The sequence below is a fragment of the Aethalodelphis obliquidens genome, unplaced genomic scaffold (assembly GCF_003676395.1).
Source record: "Aethalodelphis obliquidens isolate GAN/ISIS:26980383/991018 unplaced genomic scaffold, ASM367639v1 scaffold100, whole genome shotgun sequence".
Classification (NCBI taxonomy): domain Eukaryota; kingdom Metazoa; phylum Chordata; class Mammalia; order Artiodactyla; family Delphinidae; genus Aethalodelphis; species Aethalodelphis obliquidens.
Genome location: NW_020838044.1, coordinates 1,504,246 through 1,517,184, shown reverse-complemented (window position 1 = coordinate 1,517,184; position 12,939 = coordinate 1,504,246). Strand labels below are relative to the sequence as shown.

At 37.3% G+C, this 12,939-nt stretch overlaps 1 protein-coding gene across 5 annotated transcripts in view; it reads left to right on the top strand.

The window, feature by feature from the left end:
* WDR47 (WD repeat domain 47) overlaps nucleotides 1-10,379 on the top strand; it is a 58,335-nt gene extending 47,956 nt beyond the window's left edge. For 3 of the 5 annotated variants that reach the window (XM_027096313.1, XM_027096316.1, XM_027096312.1), the window contains 5 exons: nucleotides 2,383-2,552; nucleotides 3,321-3,497; nucleotides 4,180-4,311; nucleotides 7,099-7,317; nucleotides 9,020-10,379. In XM_027096313.1, the coding sequence (XP_026952114.1) occupies nucleotides 2,383-2,552; nucleotides 3,321-3,497; nucleotides 4,180-4,311; nucleotides 7,099-7,317; nucleotides 9,020-9,162 (841 nt within the window). In that variant the 3' untranslated portion in view covers nucleotides 9,163-10,379. The remainder of the gene's footprint in view (nucleotides 1-2,382; nucleotides 2,553-3,320; nucleotides 3,498-4,179; nucleotides 4,312-7,098; nucleotides 7,318-9,019) is intronic. The other 2 variants (XM_027096314.1, XM_027096315.1) reach the window with 2 other exon arrangements.
* The last annotated feature ends 2,560 nt before the right edge of the window (nucleotides 10,380-12,939 follow it).

Sequence of the window (12,939 nt, the reverse complement as noted above, 5' to 3'; positions counted from 1 at the left end):
AAATGGCCACAAATGGAATAGTTTTCATACCAGTAGACAAAAACACTCAAATAAAACAAGCTACACATCTTTAAAAATTTAAAAATAAAAAGCAGTACATGTCATAATATGTTTTGGAAACTTTTTACAACCCTTAGGCTTTTTTATTATAACCCCGGTTTGGAGAACAGAGGGGCGAGATTATTTATTTATTTGCATTTTTTGGTATATCTCTTATCTGAAACTAGAAATTTAGGCTTTTGGACTGCAGTAGCATTTAAAGGTTGGGAAGGGGAATAGGGATCATGTTAGATGATAGTAATATAATTTATTGATGCTCATTGTGTTAGTTAAGTAGGATTATATGAGAGAGAATAGGCAGAATTCCAGATCAGGGCGTGGAAAAGAAAAACAATTATGTAGGCAGAGCCAAAGACTTTATGTATTTAAGGTTAATCTGATCTTAAATTGACTTTCCTCTTTTGTATTTCTCATGCTGGCACAGATGTTTCATAGACTCCCTTGAAGAAACTGATTTTTATGAAAATAAATTCATTTATTTAACAAATATATTTTGAGCTCCTTCTATGTGCTAGGCTTTGGGGATAGTTGTGAGTAAAACAAACATGTTCATTGACCTATGGAACTTCTGTCTTAGTGGCGAAGATGGATATTATGGAGATAGGCACACTAATAAATGTAATTATACATTGTGGTAGGTGCTATGAAGAGAAAGTACAAGGTGCTGTAGCATAGTAAAATGGGAGATGAGGGAACTGGGGAGTCAGAGTAGGACCTCTTTGAAGAAGATGTGTTAAAGCTGAGATCTGAGGATGAGTAGAACCTAGCCATGTGAAGAGAAGGGATAAGATAGTAATTAGAGGGAACATGAAGTGAGAAAGAGCTTGGCTTTTTAAGGAACCAAAACAAGTTCAGATCGGCTGGTGTATTGTGAGCGGTAGTGTGATGAGGCTACGGAGATAGATGTGAACTAAATCATGCAGTTTTGTATCCATTTTGGATTTTATGGTGAGTGCAGTGGGAAGCTGCTGAAAGTTTTCAGCAGAACAGTATTGTGATGTAAACTCTGGGTCAGATGGCAATAAGATTAGATGCTAGGAGAAAGGTAGGAGGCTGTTGTCAATGGCCAGTGTGATGGCAGTGGAAAATGGATGGAGGTAAAATCCATTTAAAGAAAGAATTGGTTGGCCCTGGCAATGAACTGGATGTGCAGCTGAAAAGAGAATCTTGATCTGATTTATTTTCTCTATCACTATTAAGCACGTTGTAAGTGTTGAAGATTTATCAATATTATTGTTTTTTAAAAATTTCTTAATTATGAAAATTTTAAGCATACACAGAAGTAGAGATTAGTACACTGAAATGCATTTGTCAAGATTTTTGTCACATTTCTACATCCTTTTTGTTTACTAAAGTATTTTAAGGTATTTTAATCCTAGATATGTCATTTCACCCTTTAGGATAAATCTCCAAAAACATGTACATTTTCTTACATAGACTTGATGTTATCATTATACCTATAGTATCTTAATATAGTCTATGTTTTAAAGTACAGATAAGATGATACTACTCCACTAAACCAGTGTTAGACTCCCATTAAAGGCCAAGCTATAGAGGAGCATGGCATTTGGGACCTTCCCCAGCTGTGCTTGCTGCTCCTCACCCATCATGTCTGTCCCACTCAGTATCTGGAATGCCCCAGGCTTCTCCCCGCCAGTCCCACAAACTTTTTCCCATGCTGCATACTGGGCTGGTCTCCCCACTATATTTTATCTTCACTGAAGCAGTCTTCCTGCCTTCATCTCTTTCTGTAATAATTCTCCCTGTCCTTTAAGGCCTAGTACCTTGTATTGGACTATAATATTTATACTTGCTTTACTGTATGTGGGTAGTCATGAAACATCTACCCCTGCCAGATACTAAACTCAGGACAGATCTCTTGCCACTTTTATTTTTTCTCTGTCCTTTTCTTTATCCTTTGCCTTCCCCTAGCCCCAGGCAATTGCTCATATTATATGTTTAATAAATGTTTATTGAACTTTTTGAATTAGAAGCATCATCAGCTCTTTTTAAAATTCTTTTGGGAATTTAAAAATATATGAAAATATGTGAAATGAAGACTTAAATATCCTCTTCCCTATGTGGTCTGAAATAAGACTTAAGATTAGTATAATAATGGTTAATAATTTTACTTTTGGATTATAAATATGCTTTAAATTTATTTTGTCTAAGAGTTTGAAAATTGTTGTTAACATATTGTCTGATACTTTTTTTGCTCCCTCCCTCAAGAACAACCATAACGCAGAACTTCATATTCACTTCACATTCATTAACCTTAGTAAGCAAGAAATTGAAATATCTTTTTGCGATTTTTCTTTCTAGTGCACATGACATCCCTAAGCAGCCAGTGGTGCGTTTTAAAAGGAATAAGCATCACAAAGGATCCATTTACTGTGTAGCCTGGAGTCCTTGTGGACAGTTATTAGCGACAGGATCAAATGACAAATACGTCAAAGTGCTGCCCTTCAATGCAGAGACTTGTAATGCAACAGGTAGGGGCCGAGTATGCAAGCAGTAGCTTGCCAGTGTGTTCTTTATGTTTCCCCATGTGTGTCTCTGATATAGCTCTGTACTGTTTTTAGTAAAATCTAAGAATATACCATTAAGAATTCTTTTACATTCTAATTGCTTGTGTTCATGAGGCATTATTCTTTTCTTTTTTGTGGTACGCGGGCCTCTCACCGATGTGTCCTCTCCCGTTGTGGAGCACAGGCTCCGGACGCACTGGCTCAGCGGCCATGGATCACGGGCCCAGCCGCTCCGTGGCATGTGGGATCCTCCCGCACCGGGACATGAACCCGTGTCCCCTGCATTGGTAGGCGGACTCTCAACCACTGCGCCACCAGGGAAGCCCGGCATTATTCTTTTTTAATCAGTTCTTACAAGGTGGCCAGGTGGTGTCTAATCCTCAGAAAATTATTGTCATCAGAAAAATAACTTTTATATAACTTCCAGAATTGTATTAGTGAATATTTTCCAGAGAGTATCTGTTTTTTCTTTATTTTCTTTGGGATAAAAGCCAAGAAGGTAACTCTGCATATAGCTCTGTTTTAGTGATGATGATAACCTAGTCGGTATTTTGATTTCTTGACTTTTTTTACTCAGTAAAGTGAAATTGATTATTATATCAATTCCAAAATGAAAATATAAACCATACCATTCTACTGTTCTACTACTCTTGGTCAGTTTGGAGGCATTTTAGCAATCTCAAATTATCACAGTAAGTTGAGCAGCGTCTTTTTTTAAAATTCTTATTGCTGTTTCAGGACCGGATCTGGAATTTAGTATGCATGATGGGACAATTAGAGACTTGGCATTTATGGAAGGCCCAGAAAGTGGTGGAGCTATTTTGATAAGTGCTGGAGCAGGGGATTGTAACATTTATACAACCGATTGTCAAAGAGGACAGGGCCTCCATGCTCTGAGTGGGCATACCGGTATGTGATATCAGTCTCAGATGCTACTCTTCTTTTTGTTCATCCCATGCTTTTTCCCCCTATGCATTTTCATTAATGGGGGTATATTGCATCAAAAGGGATTTCTTTAGGACAGGAAATTTTTATTTCAAAAATCTAAATTGTGAACTTTGGATAACAACACAGTAATGATAGCTAACATTTTCCTTTACTTATACACATAATTCCTTAATTTAATCCTCACAACAACCTTATAAGGCCAGAAGTTCTACCTCCATTTTACACATGGAAAAGGCAAAACTTGAAAAGGCAAAATGACCTGCTCATTATCTTACTGCCAAACATGGCAGAACAGGTCTGTCCCTTCCAAAACTGGTGATCTAATCCCACAATCCTGTGCTTCCTCTTTGGAAAATTTGCCCTAATTTCAAATGATAATATTTTTTTCAGTACTAATTATGATGTCCTGAAATATTTGACTCACCAAAAAAGGTTAAGTTTATACAGCATGGTTTTGATGTGCCTTTTACTGAATTTAATTTTTTGAAAATTGCCAGTATATTTGATATATATGGAAAATCCCTGCCACACAGTATATTTGATTAACTAGATTAGATGTGCTCAACAGTAAGGAATACTTAGCTTTGAATGTGTTTTAGAAAAATACTGTTCCATGGTAATAACTGATTATATGATCTTTTAGGGCATATTTTAGCGCTTTACACTTGGAGTGGCTGGATGATTGCGTCTGGTTCCCAAGATAAGACTGTTAGGTTCTGGGATCTCCGTGTACCAAGCTGTGTTCGCGTTGTTGGCACAACATTCCATGGAACTGGTAGGTTTTTTGGGAATTTAAATAAATTTATATGAGAAAGAAACTTTATAGATTGCACTCACTTCTTCTCCCCTGCAAAACATGTTAAAAAAAAATAGGAACCATAGAAACTAACTACTTGGCATTTTATTGATTACCTTAAATTCTTACAAAATGTTTTCATCTGTTAGTTTATTTGTAAAAATAATATTCAGCTAAGGAAACCAAGGCCCGAGGAGATTAAGTATCATGCGCTAATTATTCTGTTAGCAGGGTCGTTTTAGAACTCAGACCTTTTAAAAAAAAACATGTTTTAATTGCATACACATGACAAAAATTGAGCAAAAGGGTGTAAAACATTTTCTTCCCACTCCTGTTTCTTGGTGTCTTTCCCTAAGGGACCATTTTTTTATTTATTCTTCTAGGAATATTCTGTAAGTATATAAGCAAAAAGTTTGTATATCATAATCTCCCTTCTCCTTTAAACACACATATACACAGACACAAATGGTAGCATATGACATGTACCTTGCTTTTTTTAATTTAACATGGATTGCTCCGTGTAAACTGAGGCTACTGCTCTTTGTGTTATATCACCTTTTAAAATACTGGTATCTAAAAGTGACAGTATTCTGCCATTGTCTTTATTTTAGAGTCCCTTTTCGGTCTTTGTAGTTTTTGTTTTTTTTTTTTTTGAGGTATGCGGGCGTCTCACTGTTGTGGCCTCTCCTGTTGCGGAGCACAGCTCTGGACACGCAGGCTTAGCGGCCATGGCTCACGGGCCCAGCCGCTCTGCGGCATGTGGGATCTTCCCGGACCGGGGCACGAACCCGTGTCCCCTGCATCGGCAGGCGGACTCTCAACCACTGCCCCACCAGGGAAGCCCTGCCTTTGTAGTTTTTAATAGCAGTTCTGTGGTGCTATTCCAAGTGAAAAGACCTGTCTTATATTCTTAATTTTTTTGTTTTTTCTGTAATGCTTTAGCTGTTCTCTCAACTTTCATGGATCTTCTATACTTTGAATCAAACCAGATATGTTCTTCCACTTGTCTGCTCATGGTCAGGTCCTCTCATGTTTGGTCTTAGCTTTACTAGCACGTTGCCAGAAAGGTCTTCTTTGCCTTAATTGGGACCTTACCATTATTTTCTATCTTCGAACTTGTTTTTCTCCTTTATACTTCTCATCACTATTTAAAGTTATATATTTGTGTGTTTATTGCTGGTTTCCTTCAGTAGATTTTAAGTTTCACAAAGGCAGCAGTCATATCTGTTTTATTTCTCAGAGTAGATTTAACATCTACCATAGTGCCTGGCCCAAGGGAGTAGTGATCTAATAACTTTGTTGAATAAATGAACCTAGAATTCTGTTGGCACCATAAACTTTGCACTTGTAAAGCTAAGCTCATTATATTCCCTTGGAAATCTGCTCTTATTCCCATTTTCTCTGTGTTTGATAATGGTTCTCTTATTTCCTTGTGCACATAGATTTGAAATCTGGGGCTCATTTTTCACTTCTTTTTTTTGCCCCCATCCAGGCAGTTAGTTGACAAGACTGTTGATTCTTTATTCAATTTTTTCCTGAAATCTGTCTACATGTCATCATTCAGGCCCTTATTCTCTCATTATTCTACTGTTCTATCTTGTCTTCCAGTGGTTTCCCTTCTATAGTCTGTCCATTTTAATTTGATACACATTTTCACATAGATTAATCTTCCCAGAGCACTCCTTGGATCATGTAAACCTCTTGCTTAGAAACCTGCAGTGATGTTGGGCTGTGTATAGGAACAAGCTCACACTCTGCAGTTTGGCTTTCAAGATGCTTGACGGTCTGGTCCTAACCTGCTCTTAGGTCTCAGCTACAAGCTACCTTTTATGTTAACTTGTGAAAGCAAGAAACTGCAGTCAAACTAAGCTACCTATCCTTAAACATTTTTATTCCTTTCCTTTAAACATTTTCTCATGTAATTCCTCCTGATAGACTCTTCGTTTCTCTATCAAAAATTCAAGCAAAGATTATTTCTAATTACATATATGTGTAATACATGTAAACACATTCTCTCTTATTTATGCTGTTTACTATTCTTCAAGATCTAACTTATGTCCCTTTTTTCTGTTAAGTTTTCGCAGGCCACTTTGGTCTAGAGTAGTGCTCTCAACCTTATTTTCATTATTGCTAATTAATACATTAATACTAAGGAATGAGATTTTGGTTTGGTAGGGCTGAACTTTGAAGGGTTACAAACCATTGTTAATATTTAGGATTTTTTTGTCCTCTGAGAACCAGTTTGCACCCCCATGGAGGCATTATTCCGTGGCCTAGAGTCAAGGGTCCAACCTGTAGACTCAGAGCTTAGTTTTTGTTCAGTTCCTGTTGGCGGTTAATCATGTGTTGCTTAGAGATATTTCCCACACTGTGTCCTAAAACATATTTTGTCATTTAATCTTTTGTTCCCCCAACTAGACTCTGAGCTGGGTATGGGAGAATTTCTGGACACTTACCCAGTAGTGAAAACACTGCATTAGGAAAAGTGGCTCGTCTATTGCACTATAGGTAATGCTGCTCCAGGGGGTTCTCCCAAAGGACAAAAAAAAAGGAGCTTTCTCATTTCTCACAGAATCTTGCTTCATATATCCTCTAAAAAAAGGATACAAGTATTTATTGGTTGACAGTTTGGATTTTTCCATAACTGAACAGTATTGATAAGCTACATTAAATCTTTAGTGTATGGTTCAGTGAACATAAGTAGCTGTTGTAGTTTAGCTATATTGATTTTTGCATATCGAACCTTCCATTCCTCCTGCTCTACAGGCAGTGCAGTGGCATCTGTAGCTGTAGATCCCAGTGGCCGTCTCTTAGCCACAGGACAAGAAGATTCCAGCTGCATGTTATATGACATAAGAGGAGGAAGAATGGTACAAAGTTACCACCCTCATTCCAGTGATGTTCGCTCTGTTCGATTCTCTCCTGGAGCTCACTACTTGCTAACAGGATCCTATGATATGAAAATAAAGGTGACAGACCTACAAGGTGATGGAAATTGACCTCTTTCCTTTTTTTTAGTCTTTCCTATTCTATTTGGAATCTTTCTTTTATGTTAATCTAGTGTGATTGACTATACAACATTTTCAACTTTTAGTTTTATAGCTTCTGCTGAGCAAATTACTTGGTAAATGTATTGAGAAGAATTGTAACAAATTATTAAATTGAGTGAATAGTCTTATTGTTAAATAGTTTTTAAAATATTTAAAAGAATCAACATTTTTTATACTGAGTCATTTTGAGTTCAGTGATGGTAGGTGTTAAAATATACATTTATATATCAATACTCCTGCTGCTACTTTAAAATAACGTAGTGTATAATCTGTATAATTATATCTTCAGTATCTAGTTTTGTTTTTAAACATACATTAAGCAAATATTTACTGTGTACCAACTAGGGACAGAGAGATGAATGAGACAGGTAACTTTCTTCCTGATGGAGCTTATATTTTAGAGGTCAGTAAAAACCAAACCAGTAAACAGTGTAATTTTAGGTATTGGCAAGTGCTGTTAAACGATTAGCAAGGCAGGAGAGAGTGACAGGGTGGCTAGGGGAAGACTGTGCTGGACAGGCTAGAGCAGGTCTCACCAGGGAGGTGCCATTTGCACAGAGACCTGGTGAGAAGAACAAGCTGTGCCAGGACCCTAGGAACAGACCATAGCATGGTCAAGGTGCTGAGGCAGGCATGGATTTGGCTTGCTCATGACACTGCAAGAAACCAGTATGGCTGGAACTTCGTGAACCGAGGGAGAGAGAGGCGGGAGAATAAATCAGAGGCAGGGTTTTGTAGGCATTTAAAAAAGCATAATAGGAATCCTTCGGAAGATTTAAAATAGGGAGTGATATGGTCTGTAAATTTAAAAAATAATTTTGAATTATAGGGAGAGTGTGAAAGTATAAATATCTGCGAGGAGGCAATTGGACCAATTCAGGTGGAAGATGATGGTGGCTTGGACTAGGGTTGTAAAGGCAGAGGTAGTAAGAAGTGACTGAATTACTGATGTATTTTAGTTTGTTTCTGTTAAGTTTGGGGAGTGAGGGAAAAAGGAATCAGTGCTGATTCCTAGGTTTTTGGCATGAGCAAGCAGATGGTACCATTGAGATGAGGAAGACAGGTAGGGAGAGGAACAGGTTTAGGCAAGAAAATCAAGAGTTTGTTTCAAACAAGTTATACTTAAGTTGACTGTCAAGGCAGTCAAGTGAAATGTCAAATAGTTGTTTGTCTACTAGTCGAGCTCAGGTGAGAAGTCAAGGTTGGAGATGAAATGCGCATGAATCTTAAGTATATAAATGGCTGCGGTAGTATGGTACTAGGTGAAATTTCACAGGAGATGAGGTATAAAGGGAACAAGAAATTTGAAGGCTGACTATTGGGATTCACCAAACTTTAACTCGGGAAGAAGAGGACAAACATCAAAGAAGGCTGAGGTGTGGTGGCACTGAAGTCAGGGGGATATCAAGGGGAGAGAGTTTCAAGGAGAGAGTGGCAGCCGTGTCATGTTGCTGTGTATATGTTACCAAATACTGCTCACATAATTAGGTCTTCAGTAATTTAAACTGTTTAAACTTTTCAATGTACTATATTAATGTATTAGGCTTTTACATACTGTAATGTCTTAAAGTAATAGGAAGTCTATGAAATCTATACATATTTTGTACTGTAAGTCAAATCTCTTTTCTTTAATTTAGGAGACCTCACTAAACAGCTTCCTATCATGGTGGTGGGGGAACACAAGGACAAAGTCATTCAGTGCAGGTGGCACACCCAGGATCTTTCCTTCCTGTCGTCCTCTGCAGACAGAACTGTAACCCTCTGGACATACAGTGGATAGAGTACAGCCAATGTCAGTCTATGCAGTGAGGGCACAGACTTAAGACTACTGAGTTGTGAACATTACAAATTTGAAGAACATGGACTGACCTGGAAGGTGGCTTAGCACAAGGAGGCCCCTTATTACCACGTATCCCTGTGATAGGAGCTGTTGGGTGGTGTTATTCTGCAGTGCTTTCAGTCTTCCATGTGAGCTCGTGCTGCTGTGACCTGCTGTACGTAGTCTTGTTGCCAAAGTCTGCGGAAGAGCTCTTATGTTGTCAGTGTGCACTCTAAGTCAAGGTGGCCGATGTGTTTACAGTTTAGTATTAAATGCATTCCTTGGTCTTCGCCTAAATGACAGTTTTATATACACATTGAAACTGAACTATACTTTAAGCGTATTATTACATGTAATGCAACCAAGTTCTACACAGATTAAACATAGATATTCAGAAATTACTTTTGCTTTTCTCACAATCCCATGATATTGTATCACTTGTCAGCTAGAGATCAGAATTTTATATGTCTCCCCAGAGTTACATTGTTGTTTTAACTAAGGATCACTATGGAGTTTAAAAATGGGTGGAAAACTACTTCTTAGTTCATTATGTGGTATAGGCCTTTTCTTTTTTCTTAAACCCAGGGATAGAATTACTCTTTTGTCACATTATTTTGTTTCAGGCTTAAAAGGTAAATGTGTTTGCTTCATAAACTTGTTAATTTCCATTTTTTTGGGTGCAACAAGATACCTCCCTTCTAAACTGTACTGTAGGCAGAGCAGCAGCGTTATGTGATGCAACACTTGATGGTACAGTAAATTTACCGGCTAGCATTTTTCCTTTTCAAAATTAAAAAATTTGCCATAGACTATAGCATGGCTTGAAATGCTATGTCTGCATGATAATTTAAAATGGAAAATTTAAACTTTGCACTCCAAAAGCTTATTTGGATTCTTTTCTTGCACTGTTTTGTGTAATGCAGAATAATGATTTTATTTCTATGGTATTGTAGATCCTAACATTTATGTATCTTTATTTTCATATTGTACAGTAATTTTACTTTAAATTATTAAATAGCCTATTTTATTTATTTCAAATGCAGTTGAGTTGATTCTAATTATTGAACTGTCTGTGCACTGTATGTAGCAAGCATTTTTAATCTATTGTATACAAGTGGAAAGGGTATTAGAAGTGTAACTGTGCTATTATTTCAATAAAGACCTCTTGACACCTTAAATTATTCCTGTTCCTCAGTGTCTGTGGTTTTCAGTTTAGAGTGTTGTTTTTTCCAGTTTACTTGGCAGTAGTGTGGTCCAGTGGATGAACCCCACAATCACAAGTTTCTTTTTAAATTTCTCATAGTAACTTACTTTTCAATCCTTCGCAACTGTCTTACTTTTGTGTGTCTTCTCTTTTATTCACTATCTAGAGGACTATATATACTGAACATATTGTAAAAGTTAATTAATAAAAGCTGGGCAAAATATATAAATTCTAACTTTGACTACAAATACATTGAATTGAGTACTTTAGAAATAAAATACGATTAGCTTGTGGATATTCAGCAGTACAATTTTCCTACCTCTCAGGCATGCAGAAGGGAATTCTGCTAAAATCAGGCCACAGTCTCCTTTAGTTTACTTTCATACTTAGTTTTACACATTTTAGATATTATAGCAGGCCATTAGTGTTAATTTAAAACTAGAAAAAAAGGGCAATTTCTTGATGTAGACCAGATCAACTTCATGGTAAAAAGTGTTCATAAAATTATGTATTCTACCTCCATCACTGTCAAGGAGAAAACTTTAAGATCCTCCCATATGTTGGGTGTTTGTACTTTGCAGTGCATTAGATATAAGCACTAGAAATTATCTTACTTATTTCAGTAACTGTCTGGTTACATATGTCCTTTTTCCTGTGCCTCCACACTGTCTTCTGCATGGAGGTGAATAGATTCTTGGAGGTTCATGTGAAAGAGAAAATACGAGAACTGAAGTATCTATAGTCTCTGAATCCTCTGTTGGGGGTTCAGGGAAGGAGACTGGGGATGGGAGGGTGGTGTAGAAGTTCCTGACTTCTCCCTGGCAGAAGCTTCAGAGGTCTGATTCAAATTTCACTTTTAAAAAAAAAATTATTTTTAATTTTTTTGGCCATGCTGCTCAGCTTTCAGGATCTTAGTTCCCTGACCAAGGATTGAACCCAGGCCACGGCAGTGAAAATGCCAAGTCCTAACCACTGGACAGCCTGGGAATTCCCCAAATTTCATTTTTTTAATGTTTAATTATTTTTTAAAAATTGTGATAAGCCAAAGGACATAACAGTGAAAGGGCAACCCATGAAATCAGAGAAAATACTTGCAAATCATGTCTGATAAAGGATTAATATCCAGAATATATAAAGAACTCCTACAGCTCAACAACCACCAAAAAAAAAAGTCTGATTAAAAAATGGGCAAAGGACTTGAATAGACATTTCTCCAAAGAAGATAGACAAATGGCCAATAAGCACATGAAAAGATACTTAATATCATTAATCATTAGGGAAATGCAGTTGAAAACCACTGCACACCCAATAGGATGGCCGCTATCAAAAGAACTAAGTGTTGGCATGCATGTGGAGAAATTGGAACTCTTGTGCATTGTTGGTGGGAATAAAAAATGGTGCAGCCACTCTGGAAGACAGTATGGTGGTCCCTCAAAAAGCTAAAAATAGAATTACCGTTTGATCCAGCAATCCCACTTCTAGGTATATATGCTCAAAAGAATTGAAATCAGTGTCGCAAAAAGATATTGTACACTGATGTTCATAGCAGCATTACTCACAAGAGCCAAAATGTACAAGAAACTGGAGTCCAACAGATAAATGGATAAACTGTGGTATACAATACAATGGAATATTATTCAGCCTTTAAAAAGGAAGGAAATTTTGATATATGTTACAACATGGATGATCCTTGAGGATATTATGTTAAGTGAAATAAGCCAATCACAAAAAGACAAATATTGTATGATTCCACTTGTATGAGGTACCCTAGAGCAGTCAGAGTTATAGAGATACGAAGTTATAGAGTATCTTTGGTGATTGCAGGTGGCTGGGGAGGAAATGAACTGTTTAAGGTGTACAGAGTTTCAGTTTTGCAGGACGAAAAGATTCATGGAGATGGATGGTGGTGATGGTTGCACAAGTATGAATGTACTTAATGACACATCTGTACACTTAAAAATGGTTAAGATGGTAAATTTTATGTCAGGTGTATTTTTTAAAAAAATATTTATTTATTTTGGTTGCTCTGGGTCTTAGTTGTGGCATGCGGGATCTTTTAGCTATGGCCTGCGGACTTTCTTAGTTGCAGCATGCTGACTCTCAGTTGCAGCACGCATGCGGATCTAGTTCCCCGACCAGAGATCCAATCTGGCCCCCCTGCATTGGGAGCGCGGAGTCTTACCCACTGGACCACCAGGGAAGTCCCTGTCCAGTGTATTTTAATTTAAAAAAATTGTGATAAGCAACACGCACACTCAAGTGTACTATATGATATACCAAATTTTAACTCACTTTTAAACTTGCTGCCAATAACTTCTGCGTACACCTCTCATTTCTTCCAAGTGTGTAAAACTCATTATTTCCTCTTTGGAGAATTTTACTGAGCTTGCAAGGCCAGTAAGGGATAAAATGAAAAGAAAACTTACTATTTCCAACTACCACATAGCGTGCACTCCCCCACCCCTCCCCAGTACCCAATACTTTAGAACTAGTTTGTCATTCATTATGCCCCATTTAAAAAATTATACTCAAAA